General features: G+C 41.2%; 3 protein-coding genes across 7 annotated transcripts; 2 read left to right on the top strand and 1 right to left on the bottom strand.

Annotated features, from left to right (window-relative positions):
• Positions 1–254: 254 nt before the first annotated feature.
• selenon (selenoprotein N) lies at positions 255–6,992 on the top strand. 3 transcript variants are annotated; one of them, XM_041060705.1, is made up of 13 exons: positions 262–361; positions 460–666; positions 1,524–1,641; positions 1,764–1,894; positions 2,160–2,372; positions 2,469–2,593; positions 2,996–3,133; positions 3,215–3,296; positions 4,016–4,204; positions 4,295–4,400; positions 4,665–4,777; positions 4,933–5,034; positions 5,360–6,992. In XM_041060705.1, the coding sequence occupies exons 2-13, from the start codon at positions 478–480 to the stop codon at positions 5,525–5,527; spliced, it is 1,674 nt and encodes a 557-aa protein (XP_040916639.1). In that variant the 5' UTR covers positions 262–361; positions 460–477; the 3' UTR covers positions 5,528–6,992. The 3 variants fall into 3 exon arrangements, with proteins under 3 accessions (XP_040916638.1, XP_040916639.1, XP_040916640.1); XM_041060706.1 differs by having other exon boundaries at positions 296–365; XM_041060704.1 differs by having other exon boundaries at positions 255–666.
• Positions 6,993–7,052: 60 nt separating this feature from the next.
• On the bottom strand, positions 7,053–18,667 carry si:ch211-15d5.11 (nuclear receptor coactivator 7). 2 transcript variants are annotated; one of them, XM_041060703.1, is made up of 16 exons: positions 18,600–18,667; positions 17,559–17,782; positions 16,126–16,322; positions 15,741–15,820; positions 14,073–14,219; positions 13,463–13,639; positions 11,735–11,866; positions 11,466–11,650; positions 11,015–11,370; positions 10,765–10,921; positions 10,075–10,273; positions 9,708–9,824; positions 8,838–8,990; positions 8,541–8,636; positions 8,230–8,303; positions 7,053–8,112 (listed from the first exon to the last, which is right to left on the bottom strand). In XM_041060703.1, exons 2-16 carry the CDS (start codon positions 17,657–17,659, stop codon positions 7,977–7,979), a joined length of 2,307 nt encoding a protein of 768 aa, XP_040916637.1. In that variant the 5' UTR covers positions 17,660–17,782; positions 18,600–18,667; the 3' UTR covers positions 7,053–7,976. The 2 variants fall into 2 exon arrangements, with proteins under 2 accessions (XP_040916637.1, XP_040916636.1); XM_041060702.1 differs by having other exon boundaries at positions 13,463–13,642.
• Positions 18,668–19,284: 617 nt separating this feature from the next.
• mtfr1l (mitochondrial fission regulator 1-like) lies at positions 19,285–24,513 on the top strand. Of its 2 annotated transcripts, none has more exons than XM_041061370.1 (8): positions 19,285–19,402; positions 20,146–20,276; positions 20,434–20,541; positions 20,698–20,807; positions 20,897–21,108; positions 21,658–22,027; positions 22,238–22,399; positions 22,579–24,513. In XM_041061370.1, the coding sequence occupies exons 2-7, from the start codon at positions 20,262–20,264 to the stop codon at positions 22,353–22,355; spliced, it is 933 nt and encodes a 310-aa protein (XP_040917304.1). In that variant the 5' UTR covers positions 19,285–19,402; positions 20,146–20,261; the 3' UTR covers positions 22,356–22,399; positions 22,579–24,513. The 2 variants fall into 2 exon arrangements, with proteins under 2 accessions (XP_040917304.1, XP_040917303.1); XM_041061369.1 differs by having other exon boundaries at positions 19,293–19,402; positions 20,113–20,276.
• The last annotated feature ends 717 nt before the right edge of the window (positions 24,514–25,230 follow it).

Genomic DNA, 25,230 nt, shown 5'->3' on the forward strand with positions numbered 1-25,230 from the left:
AACCTTATGGGAAATATCAGAATCAAAACGTTATTTTTACCCTTTAATTCTCTATAGGTGTTTGTCCGGAAAGTAAGGTAAATGCCCGCAGCGAAACCAAGCATTTCAATCCGATGTTCCCACAAGACTACCTAGAGTTGGGCATTACAGTGGTTTTATTTCGAGAACCCTGATGCTAAATATCCGGTTTTTACCGCGTCTATTTCTTGCTTACTTGACGCATCTTAACCATATCCATATGGTTCTGGGTAGGATGTGGGAAATAAGAAATCTGTGGTGCTAGCTAACATTTCACAGCTGCTGCCAGCGAGTGTAACGGCCGGAAAGAACGCGCGGTCCCCGGCCAGATTACAACATAACTGTCGGTAGATTCTAAACACTTTAAGGATAAAGTTTACACTGAAGCTTTTTTTTGTCGGTTTTGAACATTAACCGGTGACCATGCCCTCGTCTAAATAGCCTTGGTGGAGGTCGAGGATGGCCGCAGACGTAGATAAAGGAATCCCCAAGGATGAGAGCAAAATTTCGCCGCAGAATGGGCATCGGAGCCCGGACTCCGGATCCTGGATCTACAGGGGGATATGGACCCTGCTGATAGTCGGTGCTGTCCCTCTTCTCGCTTTTGGGATCAAGAATTACCAAGATGCCCAGTTCGTCAGACGTCATGTGAGATCCACATCTGTAACAACGTTATACACGTTTCATGATTTAGCAGTGACCTTAACTTAGTGGTATTTTGTAAAAACGATGATAAAAAATAAACATGTATAAAGATATGTTAAATTCTGTGTAAATCGGGGCCAGTTTACTGTAAGATGAACAGCAATTGCCAAAGCACCGACTAACAATTCCCAGCTTAATAAAAAGTTTGCATTGGCTTTAAAGTACACTGTATGGGCTATTATTACTGTAACAGTACTCTGGGAACATTTAGTTGTTTTATTTCAATGCTGTTCTCTCAATAATGGTTGTGTTCAGAATAATTATTTGTCCGACATCAGCACATCTGCAGTTTTTCCACCTCTTGGTGTTTTATTAGGGGGTTGCGGTTCTCTGTCCCAGCTGTTAAAACTCAACTTCTTGTTTAAATCCACGCTTGTTTGGCTACAGAGGGTCTCCAAGTTGCTGTTGTGGCACCCTCCCCCTCCTTTCACCTCCATTGTACAGGCGCTAGTAGGCACGCATCTGTCTGAGAAAAGGGTGGTCTGACTTAAATACATGCTAGGAATCTGTGGCCTCTGGGCTGATCTCTAACACGACTGCTGAGGCTGGATGAATGCATAGACAAATTACTGTAGTTCGGTGATGTGCTTTAGCAGAATATTGAGCCTTAACATAGAAGCAGCACACATCTACAGCAGTGTTTTTGTCACCTGTCTCTTTGCAGTTTGTCTTTTTCCTTTTTTGTGTGTGTTTTATGTGGTGTGATGCCTCAGTGGCCCGATTTTGATGCTGCATTGAAAATCCTTGAGGCATATGAAGTGGCAACAATAACCAGTCTAACGCATGTGTCCCTCCAATAGGAAGAGAGTGTTCGAACTCTGGGTGCTGAGGGGCTTTTTCTCTTCTCCTCCTTAGACACCGACCATGACCTTTATCTCAGTCCGGAGGAGTTTAAACCTATTGCTGAGAAACTCACAGGTACATCTTTCTTCCTGTCTCTTTCCCTTTACATTCTCCTCTCTCATCAACAAAAGCCCAGTATCACTGGTCACATGCTGTGTAGCTGCACAATGACTCTGATGCCTACGGCTTCCTCACAGGGATTACACCCCCTGCGGATTTTGAGGAAGAAGTGATCCATGACCCCAATGGAGAGACTTTGACCTTGGAGGCCAAAATGCAGCCTCTACTGCTCGACTCTATGACAAAAAGCAAGGATGGTTTCCTTGGGGTAAGATAAGGCCAATTTCACCAGGCTTCCCTCATACTGGATATTTATTGTTCTAGGGCTCTGTAGAGAGCTGCTTTGATGAAAGTCATGGATTAGCCACAAAAAAAGAAACTCACAGAGTTTGAGCCTGCACCAAGGGTTTTAAATATAGTCACACACTGACTGTGATTTCTTAAATTTCTGAATAACCATGTGAATAACCATGCAGTGAATTAGACTGATTGAATTGATTAAATACCTGGTTTTCTCCCACTGTCTCTTGAAGGTTTCTCACAGCTCTCTGAGTGGGCTGCGGTCTTGGAAAAGCCCAGCAGTGCCTTCTTCTTCCTTCTCTGCCAGCCAGTTCAGGGTCTTCCTGCCCCCAAAGAACAAGGTCGAAGTGGGTGACACGTGGTGGGTGATTCCTAGCGAGCTCAACATCTTCACTGGATACCTGCCCAACAATCGTTACCATCCTCCAACACCAAAAGGCAAAGAGGTATCCTAAAAAAACATTGCTGTTTAGTCAATAAATTAGGCTGTAGCTTGTGATTACAACCCTGTATTCTGAGAGCTATTTGTTCTCCTGCTGCAGGTTCTCATCCACTCCTTGCTGAGTATGTTCCATCCTCGGCCCTTCATCAAATCACGTTTTGCTCCTCAGGGCACAGTCGCCTGCATTCGTGCCAGCAATGACTTTTATTATGACATTGTCTTCAGGTGAGTAAGAGAGACACAGTACTGTAGTGGTGCTTTTTCATCTATTACCCCATTAACTTGGAAATGATGTCTACTTCATATTAGTTCTGACTTATTCCCAGAACACATCATTTTTTTAGCAGCAGCCTCAAATGTCACAGTTTTCAAAGCCGTCCTCACTCACAGCTGTATTTTAATGTGACAGCAGTGTAACATAGAAAGGTCTTTGCATTCTGGTGTTCTTGCAATTGTGAAAAAAATAAATAAATAAAATTACTGCTGAAAGGTTCGTAATCAATCTACAGCAGATGGTTTGCTTTGGAAAATGGTCAGAAGTGATGTTAAGTATACAGAATTTGTGATTAAGAGGATAGAAACACATGACCACTGGTCAGGTCTTACTTGTTCTGTTTTCCTTGGCAGGATTCATGCAGAGTTCCAGCTCAATGATGTTCCAGACTTTCCCTTCTGGTTCACCCCGGGCCAGTTCACCGGTAACATCGTCCTCTCTAAAGATGCATCTCATGTCCGCCACTTCCACCTTTATGTCCCTAATGACAGGTAGAAACCTTTGAACATGGTGTCCCACAGTTGTTGCAAGGTACTGTAGAGCCTGTGTTGACATGTCTTGTTGTGTCCCAGATCTCTGAATGTGGACATGGAGTGGCTTTACGGGGCCAGTGAGAGCAGCAACATGGAGGTGGACATTGGATACCTGCCCCAGGTAACGGCTGCAGTGATGCATTTCCTCTTAAAAAAGCACTGGGGCCTAGTATAGTATTACTTTATTTATTTGATATTCCAGCACTTACTGTTCTCATCTTTGCACAGCCACATGATGGAGTGCCCTTAGTATAATTTTTTTATTTTACACTGATTTAGTTCTCAGCCATTAAGGCACTTTAAGCCACATTAAACTCATTCAGTCCAATTACTGTCCAATTGGGTGTCTTGTTTCTGGGATTTTTGTCTTTTTAAATGGTTCCTGTCACTGTTTTGACTTACTGGTCTCATCACAGCTTTGCCTAATGTTGGAGTGCAATCAATTTTTTTCCATAATTATGACAGCATTTTTTTATTACATTCCCTTACAGCTAGATTTTTTGTCCATTTCCTTTTTTAGTCTCTTATCTAAATTACAGTAAACCTGTGTAAATCTCCTGTTTTTGCTTCAGTCAGTCCTCTACATGTTTAAGATATACTTGAATTTTTTTCAGTTACTCAGTGTTTTTCTGCCTCATTAAGTCCGTTTCACATGATGCTTATTTTAATGTATTTCTACCTAAAACAGACGGATTACCTAGCAGCAGAGAGAGTAGTAGTAGAGTTATGGATCACTTAATGTTTCTGAGATATGCTCAAGAAACAGATTGCCACAGCTCAAAATATATACAGCTTTTTATGAAAGATTCTTCATACTAAAAGTATTTCATGTGTTTACAGTTAGAGCTGCAGTCCACGGACCCGTCCACTCCGTCCATCATCATGGATGAGGAGGGCAACATCATCGACAGTCGGGACGGCAGCAGTGAGCCGATCCAGTTTGTCTTTGAAGACATCCACTGGACCTCAGAGATCAGCCAGCAAGACGCCACGCGACGCCTGGAGGTCACCCTCTACCCCTTCAAGAAGGTAAACATTCACATCACTCACGTTTCCCACTGTATTTGGCACAAAGCCTGTAGTCAGCACATTGTTGTTTCTCATTGCTCTGCCTCCCAGGTGTCCTACCTGCCTTTTTCAGAGGCCTTTGAGCAAGCTGAAGCAGAGAAGAAGCTGGTGCATTCCATTCTGCTTTGGGGAGCATTAGACGACCAATCCTGCTGAGGTCAGATCATTAAGTCGTTCATTTCACAGCATTGCACACTGTTAGTGACATCTGAGAAGAGTAAGATTTAAGGCTAAATGATGAAAAACAAAGACATAAAAGCAGGCTTACAAAAATGATACCGCAAAAGCTCAGTGTCTCATGAAGAGAGTTCCACAGTCTGGGAATCTGTTGGGAAAAACAGAATCTCTTTAGTTTTCGGTCAGTAGAAGCATCTGAGTGTTCCTCTTGAAATAAAGTCTATTTCCTCTCCCCCCTCTTTAGGTTCAGGGCGAACTCTCCGGGAGACAGTCCTGGAAAGTTCGCCCGTCCTGGCCCTGCTCAACCAGAGCTTCATCAGCAGCTGGTCTCTGGTCAAAGAGCTGGAGAACATGCAGGTGAGCAGTCATAACAGTGCAACACCCCAAGAAGTTCCAGCCCATAACAAGTTGACTGGAAAAAAATGCTTCATCCTTCATTTACTTTAAGTGTATTTGTTTCAAATGTAGTATACTGCTACTGTTACAGAAGTTAAGTTTCCTTTCCCTATCAGGCCGATGAGCAGAACCCTGTGTTGAGTGAAAAGGCCCGCTTACATCTGGAGAAATATAACTTCCCTGTAGAGATGATGGTGGCACTGCCTAATGGAACCATTGTAAGTATCTGTTGTATTGAATAGTATTAAATCAAGAAATTCAGTGTGAACTAGTGGCAGTATTATATGTTGGGCTTGCATTAACAAGAACCTAATGCAGCTCTGACACCACTGTAGGATAGTGATACAATGGGGCCGATATCAGTGAAACAAATTTAAATACAGTAACAGTGGATCATACGCATGCATTCCCATGAATCCCTGGTGCATAGATCAGAAGTTAGAAACGTGTGGTAAGCAGCAGACTTAGCCAATGACAATGAAATGTATAGAGAAATAAGTCTCAGTAGAAGAGCTTTCACCTATGTCTTATGCATGGTTTTAGGTACACCACATCAATGCCAACTTCTTCCTGGACCAGACAGCCATGAAACCAGAGGAGGAAGGATCAAATTTCAGCTTCTCTGCGGGGTTCGAGGATCCCTCCACATCCACTTATATCAGCTTCCTGAAAGAGGGGTTGGAGAAAGCCAAGGAGTACCTGACACAGTAATCTGTGTGTGAGACTAAACCGGAGGAAATGACAATCCTTCCTCTGGGCGATGAACCAAGATAAGGAAAACCCTCCAACAATTATGTAGAGAAGCTTTCTCATCAGTGTCGGCAGCTGAGAAGCGTTTTTGCCTTCTATCCTGTTTGTTACTATTTATTTGGGCGTCTCTCCTGGTTAGAAATGAAGTTTTATATACAGTATTTGTATTGTGACAAGCAGCACATATACTGTACTGTTACTGTCAATATAGTATAGTATATTTTAATGAAATACAAAGGCCTTGCACTGAGCAGTAATATGTAAACACATTTAGATCTGCTCTCTCTGCTTGTAGCTGCTGATTAATGTTGATATAAAATGTAGACAGAGGCCTGCCGAGTCATTCTTAAGTGTAAGTGTCCATGCCATCTTAAAGACGAATCATAAGAGCATCACAACACAACCTAACATTTGATTATTTCGTTTACATCCTTGTGTTGCATGTGCAATATTTAATGGCAGAGGGAGTTTTCCTGCCGCCGAGTGTACCCAGAGACGGTGCTGGTGCAGTTGTTGCCTCCAGCTGTGTCTCTGCATTTTGTGAAGACTTTGCCTTAAAGCTCTCTGTGGGCTGGGTAACGCCTGATGTTTTCGCCGAGACTGCTGGAGGGAACACCCTTCTCTGACTCAGGGGACAACTGCAGCAGGAAAAATTAAACTGGATTGTGGCACATAAAGAAAGTTTCAGTTGTTTTCTTGAACTTTAAGTTTGAAACCAAATGATAAAATATTTTGCAGATTTTCTGTTTCTGGAAGATGTGACCACACCAAAGAACATTGTTTTTTTTTTTTTTTTGTTTGTTTTTTTTTATGTACAGTGGCTGGCTTGCAGCTTGGGCAGCTGTGGAGCACAAAGAAATCCAATAGGTTGCTTGCCCACTGTGTTCATATTTATGTAACTCAGTGGAACCAAATGGTCGTTATGTTTGCAAAATTGATTGATCTTTGAGCTGAATGACACGATACCGCATACTGTTATTATCCTCTTGTAAACTCCAGTCAAAATAATGTATCTGCCTGCATCTTTGGCAAGACAAAGAGGCAATCTGTGATATTTTAAGGGAAAAAAACATGGCAATCTGGACCTACCATTAGCTGTTATTCACAATCTAATATCTAATTTTCCCCCTTTCCAAGTCATACAAAAAGAAATGTTTCCTCTTCGAGTCCTAATACTTTCTGTTTGTTTGTGTGAAACAAATGAACCCAGGGGTCAGGAGAACTAATCTGAATTAGTAACTGAATTGTGATAAATGAGAATAACACGAAGTTGGAATGTGACTTTGTAAAAGTGTTGCACTTTCAAGGTCATACAAGGTCCTGTCAATGCGAAATATCTGACTGTTTGAATCCTTTAGGGACAAAACACTGTTATTCTGTAACCTACTAGTGCCATTTTTTCATAAGGTCAAATAAAAGAGTTTTTGTTTTCTTTTGTTTTCGTTCTTTACAAGTCGAATTGTATTCTTTCTGGCAAGCGCAACAATCAATCAAACAAATGTTTTTTGTAATTTTCACATTGTGCTGATTTTTATTAACTAACCTACAATACTGTACAACGTAAGCGAAGTAGATCGGGGTAACGGAGTGATCATCTTACAGTTACAGCTGAATGACAAATTTGCATTATTTTGCAGTAATAATCGAGCTTTTTGTTTCACGTTCAGAAACCACAGTGGTGCATGAGTCATTGCCTAAAATGAAAAGAGTTCAGAATAGTCATGAATGAGGCTCTTACAGTAAGATTCATTGCAAGTCCAGATGTTTTTCAGCTGGAAAGCTTTTCTCAAAGAGGAGCTTCAAGTGTTCTCATGATTATTTTCAGTGTTATTTTACGCTCTCTATGACACTAAGGACAAAAACCCATAGAAATTAACGGAAAAATTAGACTGAAGTGTGCTTCAAAGGTTCAGCATTAACTGAACACAGCTCTGTGAAATTGGGGACATGCATTACCTATGAAGACAGGTGTACCTACCATCATGTTCACAATGATGAGATATTCTGAAGTTAAAGATTCACATTAAGAGCAAAGTGCAGGTTCTGACACTTGTGACCCACTCCATTCAAAAAAATGAGGATTCAGAGAATCCAGTGGCTCTACTCGGTACAGCAGAACTCAGTTTGGTTGCCAGACCCAGAGGAATGAGTCAACCACAAAACAATCCACCATCAGATCCCACTCTGGGGACAGCAGGGCTGTTCAGTTCATTTCAGTTCACGAAAATCCACAGCACTCAACCACACGGACAAATCCAGCAGTTTGTAGTTAATACTTTTGACATGGATGTTACCATGAAATGAGCAAGCAGCTGCTTGTGTTTTTGCTCAGGGATAAATGCTGTCTTGATAAAGCCGATCAGCGGTGACGAGGCGAGCGAAGGAGAAACTCAGCGTTCACCCAGCTTCCTCAGCTGAATGTCCAAACCTCCAGCTCCATGACTCGGAAGTCGTCAGTTTCTGAGAGGCAACAGTTATTGAAAGTGTAGCAGGGGCTGCTGCGGCCAAGGTACAGATTCTCATCCACCCACAGGCCAAAGTGACCACTGCAGAAGAAACAGAGAAAGAGGTGAAGGAAAAGAAAAATAGAAACCAAATCAATTTTCACTTTTCCATAACGTGTAAGTTGTACGCAAGAGAAAAACCGAGGGGGAAGACATTACCTGCCTCCACCAATGGCAAAGGAGTCCAAGTCTCCTTTAATGAAGAAAGAGTTTTCTCCAGTCCATCTGAAGCACTGCAAACAGACAGCAGATACAATTATCACAAAAAGAAGCCTCACAAATACTGAAGTTGTGGGAAATCCAAAATTTGACACATGCAATTTACAGGATTTTATTAATGGCTTTCTGGTTATTTTGCACTTTGACCTTATATGAAATGTAGAGTTTGTGTTGTTAAGCAGATATTTAACAAGTTAGCTGAACAAACAAAACCAAAGAAAAACCCTCAGTATATTTGTTAACAGGCTTACTTTGAAGCGAGGGTGCAACATGAAGAGAAACGTTTCTCCTGTGCCGTAGAATGTCTCACTGGGCCTCAGGGGGTGAGAGAGGAAGGCCCCGAATATCTGATGAAGATAAGTCGCAAGAGACGGTCACGGCAGTTTAAAAACAAGCAAACAAACAAAGAAAACTTTATTTATGTAGCACTTAAAGGAGCTTTACAGGAAAAGAGAAGAGACAATGGAAGACTTCTTCCTTTCCCAAGGATTTTTAGGGACATTTTTGGAGACACCTTTAACTGATATTACAGATGTGTGTGTTTTTACCTCATCAAGTGCATCCTTGATGACAATGAGCACGGGGGATTCTGTGGCACTGAGTTTTCTGTAGAGGGACTTGAGGCTGGCGCCATGACGGGACGTGCTGTAAGTCAGTTGCCAGGTGTGGCCGACTGTCCTGGGGGGAAGCTCCTTACATAGCTGGAAAGAGATTAAAGAAGAAAATTTTAATAAAAATCAAATGAAAATGAACATGAAAGGCAAGGAAGGAAGGAAGGATTAGAAATATAAACAGAGTCCGATCCTGACATCTACATGTTAAACACACACTGTAGATACCATCTGTGTGTACGTTAAGAAGGGTATGATAATGATCCAAGGATTACAAAATTAAAATCATTAAGATCCACATAACAATCAGCCCACTCTTCAGCTCTGGTTCTGGAGCCAGGTGCACTGGCTCTTCTGAAGTAGTTGTACTGTGTTTACAAAGTGGAGATTTACTGATCCCTAAATTGAAAAAGGCTGCACCACACAAATTAATTCTTAAGAAGACTTTAGATGTTAAATATTTACATCTCCTAACTAATGGGTTCCATGGATTTTAGTCACATGAAGTTAGTTTTATTTATAAGGCCCAAAATCATATAACACAAATTTCTCTCAAGACCCTCAGCTGGTCTTAACTGGTCTTAACCTTCAATATTTTAAAAAAATAACTTTACCCCAAATCACAAATGTATGTGCCAATAACATTAAAAATTGAAATTACCTCTAAATTACCTCTACCACAACGATAACCAATTTTATCACAATTAGTTAATTGTTTTATTGATATAAGTGCATGTTATGCAGAAAAAAAAACATTCACACAGTATTAGTAGTTTCTGTGCTTCATGCTATCTATGCGTTACTCACTTCTCTGACATGCGAGGCTTCCAAAATGTGGCTGCTCTCTACAATATTATTGAGTCCTTCAGGGTCCCTGTCAATGACCAGGGTTGGCTTGTCCCCGCTGTCTTCCATCAACACCATCTGCAAAAGAACATCAATACATTTAAAACAAAACAAGTTACACTCGTCTATTTCTTCTAGAACATCAAGAGGCGTGATCCCTCATGTTTGTCTTGAGGAATCCGGTGTTTCAGCCTGTAGTGACTCTTGCTTTTAGACAAGCGTGTTCACAAACAAATGAACTTGTTATTCTCCATTATTTGTGCAAACTCCCAAGTAACACTGGCTAGATCACCTCCACCTCCTGTGAGGCTGAAATGACCCCATTTACCTCCCAGTCGTCCCCTGTGCTGCGGTGCCTCTGGAACACCTCCTCCTCCTCCTCCTGTTCCTCCTCTTCCTCCTCTTTGTCCTCAATTAGTACAAACTCCTCTTCCTCATGGTCCGCCTCCCGCTCCTCCTCGTCCCCTCCCTCAAGTATGCACAAGTCTGGACGGCTGTGCGTTAGGTAGGCATAAAGCTCATCAGAGCTGCAAGCCAGAAAAGAATGCAGCCACTCAGAACAGTTGAGTAGACAAACAGCACCAGCAGCTGTGTCAAAATGGCCAGAAATGACACACTACCAGGAGAAGACTGAGTAGCTTTTAACATTATGGATAAAATTCATAACAACACATGTATAAATTGACTAACTGTAGACGTAATAATTCGCACCGCACCTTTGTGTTTTCACAGTTGTCAAGATATCATTTGTGTTTTGATAATGTTTACCGAGAGAGACAAGTGGATGGGGTGGGTCAATATACAACAGCAGTGACAACAGTGTTTTGAATAGATTTTAAACTGAACTACACAGGTTTGGCATTGACCAACATATTTCAAACATATCAAAGGCGAACTTTAAACAATCATGTTGAGTATTGCGCAGCCTATGAAAACAGCTGTATTAATGTCTCTTCTGGCTCTGGTAAATCTCTGATCACTGTACAGGAGATCCTTTCTCTGCCATTATTTACTGTACCTTTCTTGTGAAAGGGCGAGCCAGGCGTCCCTTCGGGGTAAGGTTTTGGTTGACCCCAGATGAAGACCTCCTAGACTCTTTTTCGTTCCTGCAGACGGTTGAACCCGCAGGCGCACAAACATCAGACTCCCAGGACCACCTGCTGATCTATGAGGCACTGGAAAAAAATAAAAAGAGCTGACTAATTCCACAAAAATAAAAAACAGGGAAAGGATACATCTCTCACACAGATCATAATTCACATTTGTACCTGCAGTTTGACTCTTCATGTGCAGCAGCTCGGTCTTCACTTTACCCGCCGCCTCTTGACCTCCACAGCAGAAGGTGGCAGCACTGCTCAGGACAGCCACTCCCAGGCCGCCGACAGACGCCTCAGACAGCACCTCCAGCGGGCTCCTATCAAGCTCCCGCTCTGCCTCCGCCAAGTCTCTGCTCTCTGCCTCCTCGTCCCCAGAAACCTCTTTGGTGAGGCTCAGAGCCAGATTGGACAAATCTGACGAAGCTGTGGACACTAGACCTGGAACTGACTCCCCCTTGTGGTTTGGAAAACCGCCTGAGTGGCTTTTGGTGGTTTTCAACTTCTGGAAAATTTTCTTTCCTTTTCTCCTGAGAAGAAAAGAACAGAAAATGCTGGTATTGATTGCTCATGTAATCTGAGTGTATGTGTGTGTGTTGTTTAGGAACGGTGAATCATTGCTGACCTCTGCTGCAAGGTGTTGAAGTGAACATGTGAGATGTCAGAGTAGAAGGAGACAGATGCGAGATTGTCAACAGAACACGACAGGAGGTACTCCTCACAACCATGTTCCTTCACCAGAGGCAGTGTCTTACATGGGTCAAAGAAGATCTTATTAGAAGTCACCAACAGGATCCCGGAAACTACACCCTGACGGAGACAGAAAACGTTTATGTCAGAGGACAAACATCTGCTACAGCAGAAGGATCAAACAGAAGCGCTCTTGCCACCCACCTTGCGGTCAGTGATGTAGCGGCAGAACAGTTTGAGGTACGGCATGGCCTCTGGTCCCTCCCCCTGACAGCACTCTGGTGGGAGAGCCAACAAGCAGAGCTGTCCATCCGGCAACGGGACCGCCTCCACATCCTGTCAGCATCACACACATTATCAGTGTTAACAAACTAGACATTTTGATAAAATTAGAGCTGAAACGATTAGTGAAACCATTACAATAATCAGGTAAGCATTCATTTATTCATTCATTCATTTATTTACTTAAAGTCATTTTTAAGCAAATAATCAAAACAACTTTCTGTTTTTTTTTTACTCTTTTCTGCAGTTTTTAGCCCCGAATGCAAATCAGAATAGAAAAAACAAGGCATCCGATTTTTTCAGATATTTTGCTCAGGTTTTGTGTTTTCTGCTCATTTTCAGTCGACATAATTTAGGAAACAAAAAGGTTTCTACACCCACAAAGCACAAACTGATTTTTTTTTGGTCTGTACTCAGGGCTGTAATGTTTTGATTATTGTGTCTTGTTTTGTTGCTTGTTTCCATGGTAACGCTCTGTTCATTTGATCCATTGTAAAACCTCCTCGGCTCATTTTCTTCTCATCGCAAAGTGTCAGATAACTGGACAAAAATGTACATATTAAGATGAATAGCCACTAATGTGATCAGATCTGTTTAATTACAGAGACATCTCCTCATCTCTGCTGGTAAATTCTTCAGTGTCATTTACAACATGATTCTGTTAAAAGCTCAGAGGAGCACCTGAACAGTTTTACTTTATTGACAGCAAACAGAATCACACCTTTATTTTCACTTACTTTTGTTGAAGCATCAAATGTTATTGTCAAAAGTCATGCTGTGTAACCAATATCACAGCAGACATTAGTGACCCTTTTGTTTCCATTTATTTCCTTTCATGCATTAATGCTCCAATGAGGTGTTAAAACGGCTGTTTGGTGAACACACTGAGGCTATACTTTGACCTCTTGCGTTAAAAGGTAAATATATTATTTAACCCAAAACCACAGGAATGTGCCTTTAACCTCAGATCTCAGATTCTTTACTTAAGTAAAAGTACAAACATCACAGTTTCAAAATGCTCTGTCACAAGCAAAAATAAAAGTATTGTCAGCAAATTGTTATGCAGTATGGCCTCAGTGGCATATACATTATTAGGTTGTTCATGATGATGCTGTAAGCAGAATATTGTTGCTGGTTGAAGTGGGGCTAGTTTTAACTCTTTCTTTTCACAGCTAGTTTGTTTAGTGGTTACCAAACTATGAACCAGGCCCTTCCAAGGAGTCACAACATAAATCTGAGGGGTTGTCAGATGACCTCTTTGAACAGCTATTTAAACGACCTATCTGAGACGTTCAGAGGGTAAAATCACCTGTTAACGATTCACAAACACATAGACCCTTTTTTTTTGTGATTTGTCACACATCAAAATGGAAACCACTGATATAATATATTTCATCAATTTATCATGTGGTTTATATAAAATCTTAGAAAGACTTGTAGTCTGAAAAGCAACAACAGCTGTCAAATAAATGTAGTTGAGTAAAAAGTACAGTATTTCCTTCTGAAATATAGTGGAGTAGAAGTGGAGTAGAAGTATAAAGTAGCCATAAAACAGTACTTCAATTACACATGTATGTTTTAAAATACTGCAAAATTAGTACTTTCTTAATTACAGAACTTACAGTAAAGGGAGATATTTTTTCTTCTTACCAGTAGTTTGTCATATTCTGCCTCTGGTGAAGGGGAGTGTGGTGGAGCAGGGAGTGTATCCAAACAGTCTCGGTCCACCTCTGCCTTTGGCCTCTCTTTAGGATCAGAGTCGGAGTTCAGCTCTGGTTGAGATGATCCTTGACCAGTAGAAGTGCTTTTTCCCTTCGGTACAACCAGCTGCTTCAGAATGGAAGCCATGATAAGAATAGCTCTGACATTGAAATAGATACAACTCCGGTGACAGGAGTGACTACTTCCTCTTTCCACAGGCCTACATCCCTCAACTCATTGTTTGTCGTCACATCTTAGCACCATGTGACAAATGAGGGTTGTGGATGAGGGGGTTGGAAGCTTAGTTTTACAGCCACAGTTCACATTAAAATTTCAGGGAATAAAGAGAATATATTGCATACTGTCTAAGTTTGCATGAGGGTAGCTTTTGGGTGGGGTACTGATTGCTTGAATGCATTTAAGATGGAGCAATACACTTCCTGTCTCAAGCTAAAAAAAAAAACAGTGTCACTTCCAGCCTTTTACACACCTACTATACACAGTTAAGATGTGCATCACCTCTGGCGGCACCATCATGTGCTTACAGTTTGACTCCTACCTCTCTGGGGATGAGGGCCGCAGATGAGGAGAATACATTTGAAGAGGTATGGGAGGAACGAGAGCCCATTTTGCTCTCTTCTGCCGAGGATGTACCATTACTGCTGAACTGAGATGAGACACTGAACACAGTGTCCCCAGGGAGACCCTAAAATACATACACACACAAAAAACAAAATCTCGGAATGATGTTTTTAGTAGATGGTCAAGCTAGAGATGGTTTGTTTTTTTTTCTGAATGAGTTTTTGAATATCACATATCCAGTGCATCAAGCTGCTTAGATGTCAAGACTGAATTTTCCTGCACTTCTCCAGTAATGATGGAAGAAATATTTCAGTCAATGGTCTATTTTAGGGGGGGGATATTAACCTGTAAATAAAAGACAATATTGTTTAAGTATAACCATCTAGCTGAAGAATTGAAACAGTGGGAGAGAAGCATCAGTTCCACAAATGTCATCCACTGACAGATGGATCCATTGACCTAAATTAGATTACTGGCAGCTGACAGATTATGTGACCACTGAAAAATGGTGCACTTTTGTGTCAGTGTGTGTTTTCAGAAAAAAAAGTAGCTGTGTTTTTGGATTTGTAGGCTTGTATACAAACATGTACTGTAATTCTGAATAAACATTACCTTTAAAAAATAAAAAATTTACTCCTGATCTCAACATACATTTGAAATGTTTCTAATATTTTATGTACCATCAAATTTTAAGAAACACCTCTCAGTAAAACAAAATACCAGTCAACAGCACCTACAAACCACAACACAAACCAAATGACCATTAAGCTGAAGTTACAACTCCTTACAACAAACACTGAACATTATAACCTTCATGATGGCAGGATTTGTTGTATTAGTTTCAGCTGCGTGTACCTATTAAACTGGTTATTGGATGTAATTTCCAATTTAATAATTCACACACATCTGATTTCACCAATTAAATGTGTGGGGTGTATTCTGTTTGTGGTTTGGATTACTGGGAGCTGTGCAGCATGATGTGAGCTGAGGGGACAAAACCTTGATTTTACATGAAGATTTAAGGTTTGTGTTCAAAATGTGGATATTTTAGTTAAACTGTACAAACCTATTAAGGTCACTTTTTCCAAAGAAACAAAAAAAATGACATGAGGAGGAAAGAGGAAGAAAAAGAAGGGAGGAAAGGAGGACAATGGTGAACAAAGACAATATAGTAAATTTTCAAACAAGTCAGAGCACTTAGTCAGAAGCATTAATGCCCTTTCCAAATTTATGATTCAGAGCCAATCAATCAATTTTTTTTATCAATTCATAATTAACAGTTCAGCAGCAAAATCACAAAGTGGACAAATACCTTAGAATAAACATTCCTCCGGCTGTATTTGTTGTAGAGACTCTGTAACAGACGCTGTTTCCCCATGGTGTCAGAGAACAGCAGTGACAGCTCTGACACACAGCTCATCTCTGAACCTTGAACGCTCTTTATCAAACTCTTTCAAGACCATAAACTGTGAAACTTTGCACTAGTATACCAAATCAGATGATATACGCACGCAAGCCATAAATAAATTATCCGTCACTCCCCAACTTCCCAGTTCTTCTCTTACCTGTTCACACAGTTGGGTTCCTCAATGTGCACAAGACGTAAAATGAAGTCTCTGTAGTTGAAAACAAAAACATGACTCACCGAGCTGCTTATGCTGTCGCCTGACATTCCACCCATATGGTCTTGCTTCACTGCAGTATTGTTCAGATCCCATGAAGTCCCTGTATGGAAAAAAAACCAAAACAATATCCATCATGTCTTATGACAAAACATCCATAGCAGCTCACACGTATGAGGAAGTTGTGCCTGAGCACCACTTGCTTAACAGGATTAATACAAACCACTACAACTCACATGCCTGCCGGTCCTGTCTGTATGAAAATAACTTTATGCAAAGAAATTGCCACCAGGCTCAGTATGAGAATTATAAAATGTAAATTCAAGCTGGGGTTCCACAGCTACTTTACTTCTATTTGATGCAAACAGCCTGCACCCTGCCTGGGGATATCAAACACTGCCAGGGTACCTTGCAGGTAGTACTGTCGCAGCTTGGGGTTTCTGATGTGGGGGATGTGGTTGAGAGGGCGGCCCACAATGGGCTGGTGCTGACGCTGGCTGCCGGCTGTGGACTCCTGCATCACACAGGCCTGAGGCTGTGTCTCCCAGGGTCGCTTAGCGAACTGTGGAGGCTGAGAGACGCCAGGAGGAAGCTTGGAACCCAGCCTGAAAGATAGAGAATACAAAAAAAAAAATAGATGAAATGGCCTTTTTTTAACCACTGTGCTATATCTATGTAGGTTACTCATTAGTACACAGTTTGATTTTTATTCAAAAACACACTCAGAGCATGTAATAACATGTAATATTCACAGTAAAACAGAATTTACATTGTGTTATATGATAATTTTGAACATTACAACTAGTATCAACAAAGATAAACAAATCAAGACTTACTGTAAGTTGATGACATTGTCAGATGACTTTTTGTAGTTACATAATTAGCAACTGAATCACAGACTATCTGTTTGGGATATTTCATCCACGTAAGTCTGATTTGAACAAACAGCAAACATCACAGCTATGACTCATTAAATGTCTCATTCAAATGAAATCACCTTGAGAGTTTAGTAGAATCACATAGTAATACTCTCACATGACTTATGCCTTTACTCAATGTCTATAAAAAAGCTACAAATTTTTTCTCTTGTTTACATGATCTCCACAGTCTGTGCGATTCAGCTTGAGGAAACACTGGTTCACACATCTAAAATTTTATTAGTGATTATTTTAATTATGAATGAACAATTAATTAAAGGTTGCCCTTTAAATGTCAGAAAATAGTGAAAAATTATTGAAACCCAAGGTAACAACTACAGGGGGTTTGTTTTCTCTCAAAAATGTCAAAAACCCAAAGATATTCAACTTAGTATCACATAAGACAGAAAAATGCAGCAAATGCATATGTTTCAAAAATGACTTAAACCATTATTCAATTAGAAATATAAATTGTGTTGTATGGTGGATTTTCCCTTTAATAGTTGAGATTCAAAGATTCATTGTTTAGCATATTTGGAGTCTGAATAACTGTTTAGAGCAGTGTTTACAGTGTAATCAGTTATTTATAGGGGAGTGGGAGTTGTCTGTGCAGTGGCTAGGGAAGTGAGTCCCTGGCGAGATGCTGTAGCATCTCTCCCACATGAGGCTCTGTGATGGAGTGCTCAGCAACGGTGGATGAAACCAGCTGGTGAAAATGTGCATTTGGTGCTAAAAATCATTCCTACTTGTTCTGTAGTCTGGCATGACACAGGCTTAATCTAAAATCTTGTCACGTTCTAGTGAAAGAATGAATTGTAGCGTGCTTAAATCTGAGAAGTAAATGCCAGCCAAACTTGTCACATGTTTGCTTGGAGGTTTCTCCTTTATTTTTTATCCAGTAATCCACGTATTTAGAGGCCTGACCTGCTCTTGACGTTGCCAAAGTAGCTGCTCCTGCTCTTGTCCCTCTTAGGCTCGTGGTCCATGGCTCCTAAAGTCTCCGGCCTCCTCACAGACTGAGCCATTTTCTGTCTCTCTTTAGTCTGAAGCTGGCAGAGGTGGCAGATGCAGAGGGACGAGGGGCTCAGCTGGCATCCTTCCTCCTCCTTTTATTCCCCATGCTTGCCTCTTGCCCCAGTTTACAGCACCTACACAAAACAGTTAGTCATAAAATATGGCTGATTTTACAAACATCAGTGAGGCACGGGGGAGGGAGAAGGGATGGTAAAAGCTCTACTCTACCTGCAGCCACATGACCCCATAAGTGAGCTTGACACTGAGCAGCATAATGGAGCCATCTTTCCAATTCAATTAAACTGTCAATAAGTCCATATAATTGGTGTGTGAGTTTGCTTGCAATCAATACGTCTGAGCTTATCGGTTCAAGGTTGCTGACCAAGAGGGGCAAATTAGGTACGTTTTGCACTTCTGAATAGCCTCATGTTTCATATTTTTATGATAAAGTTAAACAGAATATGAATACAGATCAACATGTTGCCTTTAAAATGGATCAGACACTGTATTTCCTGACTGTAAACAAGTGCACAGCTGTATTTAGACATGACCTCAGCCTATGTTCATATCATGACATAGGAATGCATCAGGCTACATCCTCCAAAAACCTCAACTCACACGGCATTATTACAAGGCTCACATCCCTTTGGCTGGTGATCTGTCTGTCATCTCTGAATCAGCAGCAACAACAGGATTAGCTTAGCTCTGTCCTACATCCTTCAGGAACTCCCAACACGTCTCAGTCATATGGCTTACAAAATGAAAACAATTTGCTTCCTGTAAATGATGCTGGTGAATGTGGAGGAAGTCAGCCTATTTAGACGACATTACAGAATAATCGAGACAGCGGCTACGCTGGCAGGGAGAGAGAAGAAAATCCCCCATCAGCAGTTGAGCAAACATGAAGAATTCACTTGAGCACCAGGCAGAATGAGTAGCATCTTTACCGACCTGTGTATTGCCCAGGGATGGAGACGGGTGGCGGTCATATGAGCGCGTCTTCATATTGCAGTGTTATGATATCACTGCAGACAACAGTAACAAGTTCAATAATCAAGCTCCGCCCTGTGCTTAAAGGACCAACCGCTCGCCGACTGTCAAGATAGTTCCTCCCCCGGCCGGCGGACGTTCAGCGAAGACGGACGTACGTGGGGGTGAATCATCTTGTTCCGTTTCAGAAAGTCCACTCTGAGCTTCCGCCAGGTTTGGCACTGATGAGAAGAAAACATAGGTCCTGGGTCTCTCACTTTCTAATGAGCCATTAATAAATTTACTTGCATTTACTCGCATTTACTTGCGACTTTAAATGTTAATAAATCATATGTTCTACAAAAAAAAAAAAAAAAAGTACAACCACCAAACTGTGATGAATTAAAGAGCTAAAAAGACGTGCAAAGTCTCACAATAGAGAAGGCTATATATTGCTGCATATAAGTGATCTACAAAGCACTAGTAAATAATGTACTAACCACTGATAAATCCATTCATTTCAGCTCAGAAACGCTCTATAAGTGGTCCATTGTCGGTCACGATTTATTCAGCACTGCCCACCTCTACCTCTAGGAGGGGCTGTAGGATCAGCGTTATCAAAGTTAGGTCATGAGGCTCCAGCCAATCAGATCACAGGAAAGGGAGGCACAGGTTTCCGGCCTGATGAACGACAACATAGCTGTAGTCTCAAAGACGAAGAGGAGAAGCCGCTACAAGCGACGGATTTAATGCTGTGGCTTTCTGAGACTCAGCTGTAATCTACTGTAAGTTGCTATCTCGCGGCGTTTGCAGCATTTCGTGAGTATAAGCGAAACATAGTGAAAAATGACGGTCTACGGTTGGGGGTCAAAGCGGGGGCCGTTGCTGGTGCTGCTAAAGCTAACTGACGGTCCCTGTGTGTGTTTGATGCCCATAGCAACCGGCTAAAGATGCACAGAGCAAATCACAACTCTGAAGCTTTTGCTTTCTCTATTCTGGCGTTTACCATCCTCTTGCATTGACGGTAACGTTAGTCACAGCGGCATGCAGCGGTGCTTTTAACACAGCGGATTTAAATGTTAGACGCAGTTGGTTTGCTGTGTTAGCGCCGATGGTTGCTGCCCTGCTCCGGCATAATGTGGATGTACTCACAGTGAGGTGGTGAAGTTTAACCAACGAGCTTTTAGGCTTACAGTTTGCAATATACGCTAATATATCAATCTGTTTTTCGATTGTTTAGCTAAGAAAGTTATAAACGTCGAGTGCTTCAGTATTGAAGCTCGGACCACAAAACACATTTTACAAATTCCAAGATTGCACGGCCCATATGTATTTTACTTGAAAAAAGACTAAAATAAGTAACTTAACTAGTTTCTCAGTTACTTAAAATTTGATTATCTTGTGTCAGTCGAGTAACGATTTCTAGACGTTTTGTTAAGTAGGGGGTAAAATATAAATGTGTTTAAGTTCTCCTCCGGCTTGTTTCTTTCAACAGATGCTCTAACTAATCACTAATTTATATCCCAAGAGTTGGCAGTCGGACAGACATGGCATCTGTTTACTGAACTGCTCCGTCTTCAGCCGCTGCTAGCACCAAACATTGGTGTGCGTCTTCCCAGTGATTGAGACAGACCCACTGTCACCATGGAAACAGAGACAGTAAGTTAACAATGGCTTTATTTAACACCGTTTAACTTATAACTGACCTTTCCCCCACATCATTTTTCAGGAGTGCAAACAGTTCAATAAGTGCTGATATTGATTTATTATACTTTGTGGAGATACTGACAGTGTTTTTATGTTGTATGTTTTGCAGGAAGTTATTCCTATCTGGCAGAATAAGCCTCATGGATCCACCCGTAGTGTTGTGAGAAGAATAGGTTCTACTCTCCCACTCAGACCTCCACAAAGGGCATGTTTCCAGGTACATATCTTATCCATTGTGCTGAGGGACAACAGATGCTGATTAGCTACTAGTTAACTCTGGTGCCGTTATTTGTAATTGTGTGCTGTCTCTGCAAAAATAAACAATAAAAAATGAGTAATCTGTACAGCATTAACATATGTCCTTGTACTTCAGGAACTACCTGGCCTTCCCTCTCTTCGGCCTATGGACGGTCCTATGGTTCCTACCTTGGCAGACATTGCCTGGATTGTTGCAGATGAAGAGGAGACATATGCTAGAGTGCGGTAAGTATATAGTCAGTAAGTGCTCTTTGTTGTTTATTGTAATAAAGGATTCATTTGCTGAGACTAATTCCCCACTCTTCTGTTTTCAGGAGTGACACACGTCCTCTAAAACATGAGTGGCGGCCCACACCTCTCCTGGTGCTCCACAGAAACTCATCTGTGCCCAACTTCCGCCGTGAAGGCAAAAGGGTGGAGGGGCTCAGGAAGCCCGGAGTCACAGCTCTAAATCGTACCACAGCCCTGCAGGATGAGCTCAGCAGACTCCGTGCACAGATTGCCAAGATTGTGGCAAGTGATTCTGGTAGGTAAAACCCTATCAGAAATTACAGTGTGCACTTGTTCACTGTAGATAGTGAATCTGGTAAAATAACAGGGACATGAGAACTGGTAACAGGTGACTTTACAATGTAGATTTAAGATTTCCTTATTGACGCTGCATGAGTGTGTTTTACCACAGAGTTACTGTCTTCATGTGACTGTGATTCTATTGTTGCCAAGTCAGCTGCCCTGATTCTCCTAAAGCTCTTTGGTACTAAGATGTCTTGGCATCAGTTTGTAGGTCAGTGACTAAAGATAATCTCTGCAGTTCTGTGGCAGTTGGGTGTTGTTCATTGAATATTTCAACAGGAATGTCATGAGAAAATATGAGGCATTCACATGTATTGTGCTGGACTGTTGACTTAACAGCATACTCATACCCATGCTCTGAATTCACTCTGGAAATGACAGATAAAAATAGAAGTGACATTTGGACTCAATATGTTGCTTTCAACACTGTTCCACTCAAACTCCACTTAATAGCAATTACATATCCTCTCGTTTCTCTCCTCTGCTTTCTTTTTTCTCTCAGGCTCCAACCCCCTGACTCCTGATCTGCTCTCCCCTGACGACACAAGTATGAGCTTCTCCATGGCGCCTTTCGAGACAGTGTCCTACCAGCCGGCTGCCACGGCTGCTGCTTCCTTTGTCATCAGTGATGTCACAGAGGAAGAGGAAGAGGAGGAAGATGAGAAAGATGTCGTCTCTGCAGTGTCAGAGCTGGTCCCTGACCCTCTGCCGCCTGTTTCCATGACGGCATCAGCGACATTTGACCTGGACAGGCCCAGCATGGATTTCCGGGAGGCTGAGGAGGATACAGTGTCGCTGTCAAAGTCCACCAGCTTTGCTGACGTTATGGACATCTTGAAGGACATGAACCGCATGAAGATGAGCAAAGACAGGTAGGGGTTCCCAGTGGACCGAACACCTCATTGGTGAGTTTTATAGGTGTTGTGAAGTAGATCATTTTTTATCTTCTGGACAGAGCAAGGCAATATGTTTCCCCCAGTTTACAGTCTTTCTTTAAGCTAACCTTCTGCTGGCTGCAGCTTCATATTTAATAGATGGATACAAGAGTGGCAAAAATCAGGCCGTATTCTCTGTCATTGCAGGTACAACAGAGGCTGTACGTCCCTGAGAGAGGAGGACTCAGCAACTCTGATTTCAGAGGCCCTGAAGAAAAAGTTTGTCTTGAAAGAAGAAGACACTGCTGCTGTGAAACGGAAGTAGCCCGATCACGTGTTTATCATCACTACACGATCCTGCCGTTCCATGTAAGTCAAGACAGGATGGTGGAGTTTTTGTATTTCTTTTAAGAAGGTTTTTGTTTTTTTAAGTATTTTATATAATCAAATGTTTGATGTAAGTGGTAGGTCAGTGTTTTCAGCGGCAAAATGTTTTAGCTCACTTGTGGGTCCTTAGTTGTTTTTTTTTTCTCACTCTTTATTTTTAGGCCTTTGCCTGTGGAATATGTACCCATGGATCCACAACCCTTGCTCCTCAGACCCAAGGCAATAGCTGTCTGCCAGAGTTAGAACAAAAAAACACTTTGTCCCAGACATTCAAAACCAAATGTGAACTTCACAGTGCTGGTGCAGTGTGAGGGGGAACGGCCTACTCTTGATAACAATAATCAGTTTCAGCACTGCGTCGCATATTGCATTCAGTGTATTTCTCTCTGGAAAAAAGGCTTTTATGTTCAAATTTATTTTCAATAAGGACTCAACAGACTGGTGCCAGTGCTGTTCAGTAACACGGTCAACATACATCTGGGGTGACATCCAAACCCTTCTGACAATGTTTTTGGACTCAAATTGTGGAATGTCCCTTTAAGGAGCATTTTATCCATCCTGCTATGAAAGGAGTCCTACTGAGTTTTTTTTTTCTTTTGAATTTTCCATAGAAGAGATGCAAATAAATGTTTTTTTTTTCAGTTTTGTAAAGAATTCCTCTAACATACTTGAAAACATTTTTGAGATGAAACAGATCTAGTGTACATGCGGAGATGTACTGTGGCTAATCAACAGCGTGTGTGTGTGTGGGGGGGGGGGATAAGTTCAGATCTTTGCTGTTAATATTTCAGTACTGAGTTTGCAAATGTGCACAGCATCATGTATGTTGCTTGCTCCACTGCGCCTCTTATGCCTGTCCTCATGTTTGTGATTAGCATATAGTTTGGTAGTCACTGAACCACAGGACACTGGCCCATACTGAAACACACTGATCATATAGTTTGAAGAGTGAACTGTGTGGTGTATAAAACAAAGGATGTGTGTGAGTGAAATGTGCACCCACTGTTTGCAGCTGTTTGCGTTTCCTCTTAAGGCAACAACAAATACAAGCTTGTACCTGTTGTTTACATACTAATTTCCGTGTGTGTAAAATGTGATAATTGGTAGATGAAACCACTTTTATGATGGTTCTTACTCATGACATCAAACAGGTGATTTCAGTTGGGAGACAACTGACTGTGAGATGTGTAAAGGGTCCTTTTACATCAATCTGTATGCAGAGTTTTGACAAGACCATAAGTAAAATGCTTGTGTGTGTGTGTCACAATTAATATTCTTGTTGACGCCTTACCACAGATCTATTGCCTGTTCCAATGCCTGATTTATTCCCTTATTAGCTCAAAGTGCCATGGGTTTGTTTTAATCAGCCCACCCTTCAACGCCTGCCCATTGTTTTTCCTGAATGTGCCCTTCATCCTCAGCTTTCCCCATGTCTTCATCCAACAAACATACAATGAACAATTAAGTTAAGAACCAGCTGTATATGTTACAAATAACCACTCATAAGAAAATACTTCCTGTTTGTCACATTTACTTACACTCATATCACTCCTACTATGTTTTTCATCTGTCATATTTATGCCTACATGACCAGGAGTCCTATAGTGTAGTTTTACAGTGTGAAAATATGTTACTGTGTTTGGATTGAACAAGAACATGCCCGTCTGTGTGTCATTGTATGCAGTGGAGTTTAAGTATGTTTTGTCTTGCTTGAACTGGTCCTCAATGAGTCTCTGGTAATATTTCTAACTAGTTAATTTCCTCAATGGTCAAAGTGATGAGGTGTAAACCAATAAGCTGAAATACTGTATGCAAGTTTAAGTATATTCATTGTATGTCTGTGCTTGAGATGACAAATCTTACTCAGCAAACTCTACCAACTGATAATAAATTGAAGGGAAAATTTAGTTAATGAAGATTTTCCACAGAATTTATTGACTTTGTTTTGAATTTTGACTGTTTCCGTGTGCTTGTTTGAGAGTTTTTCACTGTTGTATCTCTGTGCAGGGTTGAGCCAATCACCACCACCACCAACACCTGTATGTTTATTTTTTGTCATGTACGGACTTGTTAATAAAGATGGGCTGATGTTTTGAGACTATTACTATGTTTAGTCTGTAGAAACTGTTCACCATGCAGTGACACATGTCACCAGAGTGGGGCAGTGCAGGTGAACAAAACTAGTGATTTCTTTTAATTATTTATTTTTGCCATATAAAGTAGAGAGCACCTTAATTCCCCTCAAAACTATGGCATGTATCACACAGACTTAAACGAGATAAGAGAGCTGTATCTTTTTTACATAAGCAAAAGTATCGATACCCGATTAGAAAAGCACTTTATTTACAAGTAAAAGTCTTGCATTCAACACTTGAATAGTAAAGGTCTGGAAGTATTATCAGCAAAATGGGCTTAAAGAATGAAAAACTACTGTTTGTGTAGAATGGCACTATTCAGAGTGTAAAGTAACAATTATCAAATAATTTGTTGTGACTTCAAAGGTTTTTCCTTGAGATTAACAGGGAAGGAGGTAAGTACAAGTACCTCAACACTGCAATACAGTATTTGAGTTTATTTAAAGCCCTCTGCTGGTACTAACATTCAGCATCTAACCATTTTAGCCCAGGCCACATTTTATATGCCTGGAATATCAAGTCACATCTTCATCTTTCAGCTGAATAAAATCTGATAGTCATAAATGTAGTGCCTCTTCACTTGATCACACCACAGGAGGCCTGTTCTTGTATGCCTGTAATTTCGAGGATTATTGTTAACCCACATTCTTTCCCATTTCCTGTTCTTTCCCAAGATGA

Source organism: Toxotes jaculatrix, chromosome 17 (genome assembly GCF_017976425.1).
Source record: "Toxotes jaculatrix isolate fToxJac2 chromosome 17, fToxJac2.pri, whole genome shotgun sequence".
NCBI classification, from domain to species: domain Eukaryota; kingdom Metazoa; phylum Chordata; class Actinopteri; family Toxotidae; genus Toxotes; species Toxotes jaculatrix.

Bases quoted from the DNA above. Each gene is read 5' to 3' on its own strand.
- mtfr1l (XM_041061370.1), top strand. The intron at 20,542-20,697 runs GTACATATCTTA...CTTGTACTTCAG, and splicing joins CACAAAGGGCATGTTTCCAG to GAACTACCTGGCCTTCCCTC. The intron at 20,808-20,896 runs GTAAGTATATAG...TTCTGTTTTCAG, and splicing joins GAGACATATGCTAGAGTGCG to GAGTGACACACGTCCTCTAA.
- si:ch211-15d5.11 (XM_041060702.1), bottom strand. From the start codon at position 17,659: ATGGCTCAGTCTGTGAGGAGGCCGGAGACTTTAGGAGCCATGGACCAC. The intron at 14,220-15,740 runs GTGAGTCATGTT...TATGTATTTTAG, and splicing joins GCGACAGCATAAGCAGCTCG to GGTCTCCCTGGGGACACTGT. The intron at 10,274-10,764 runs GTACAGTAAATA...TCTGGCTTGCAG, and splicing joins CTCGCCCTTTCACAAGAAAG to CTCTGATGAGCTTTATGCCT.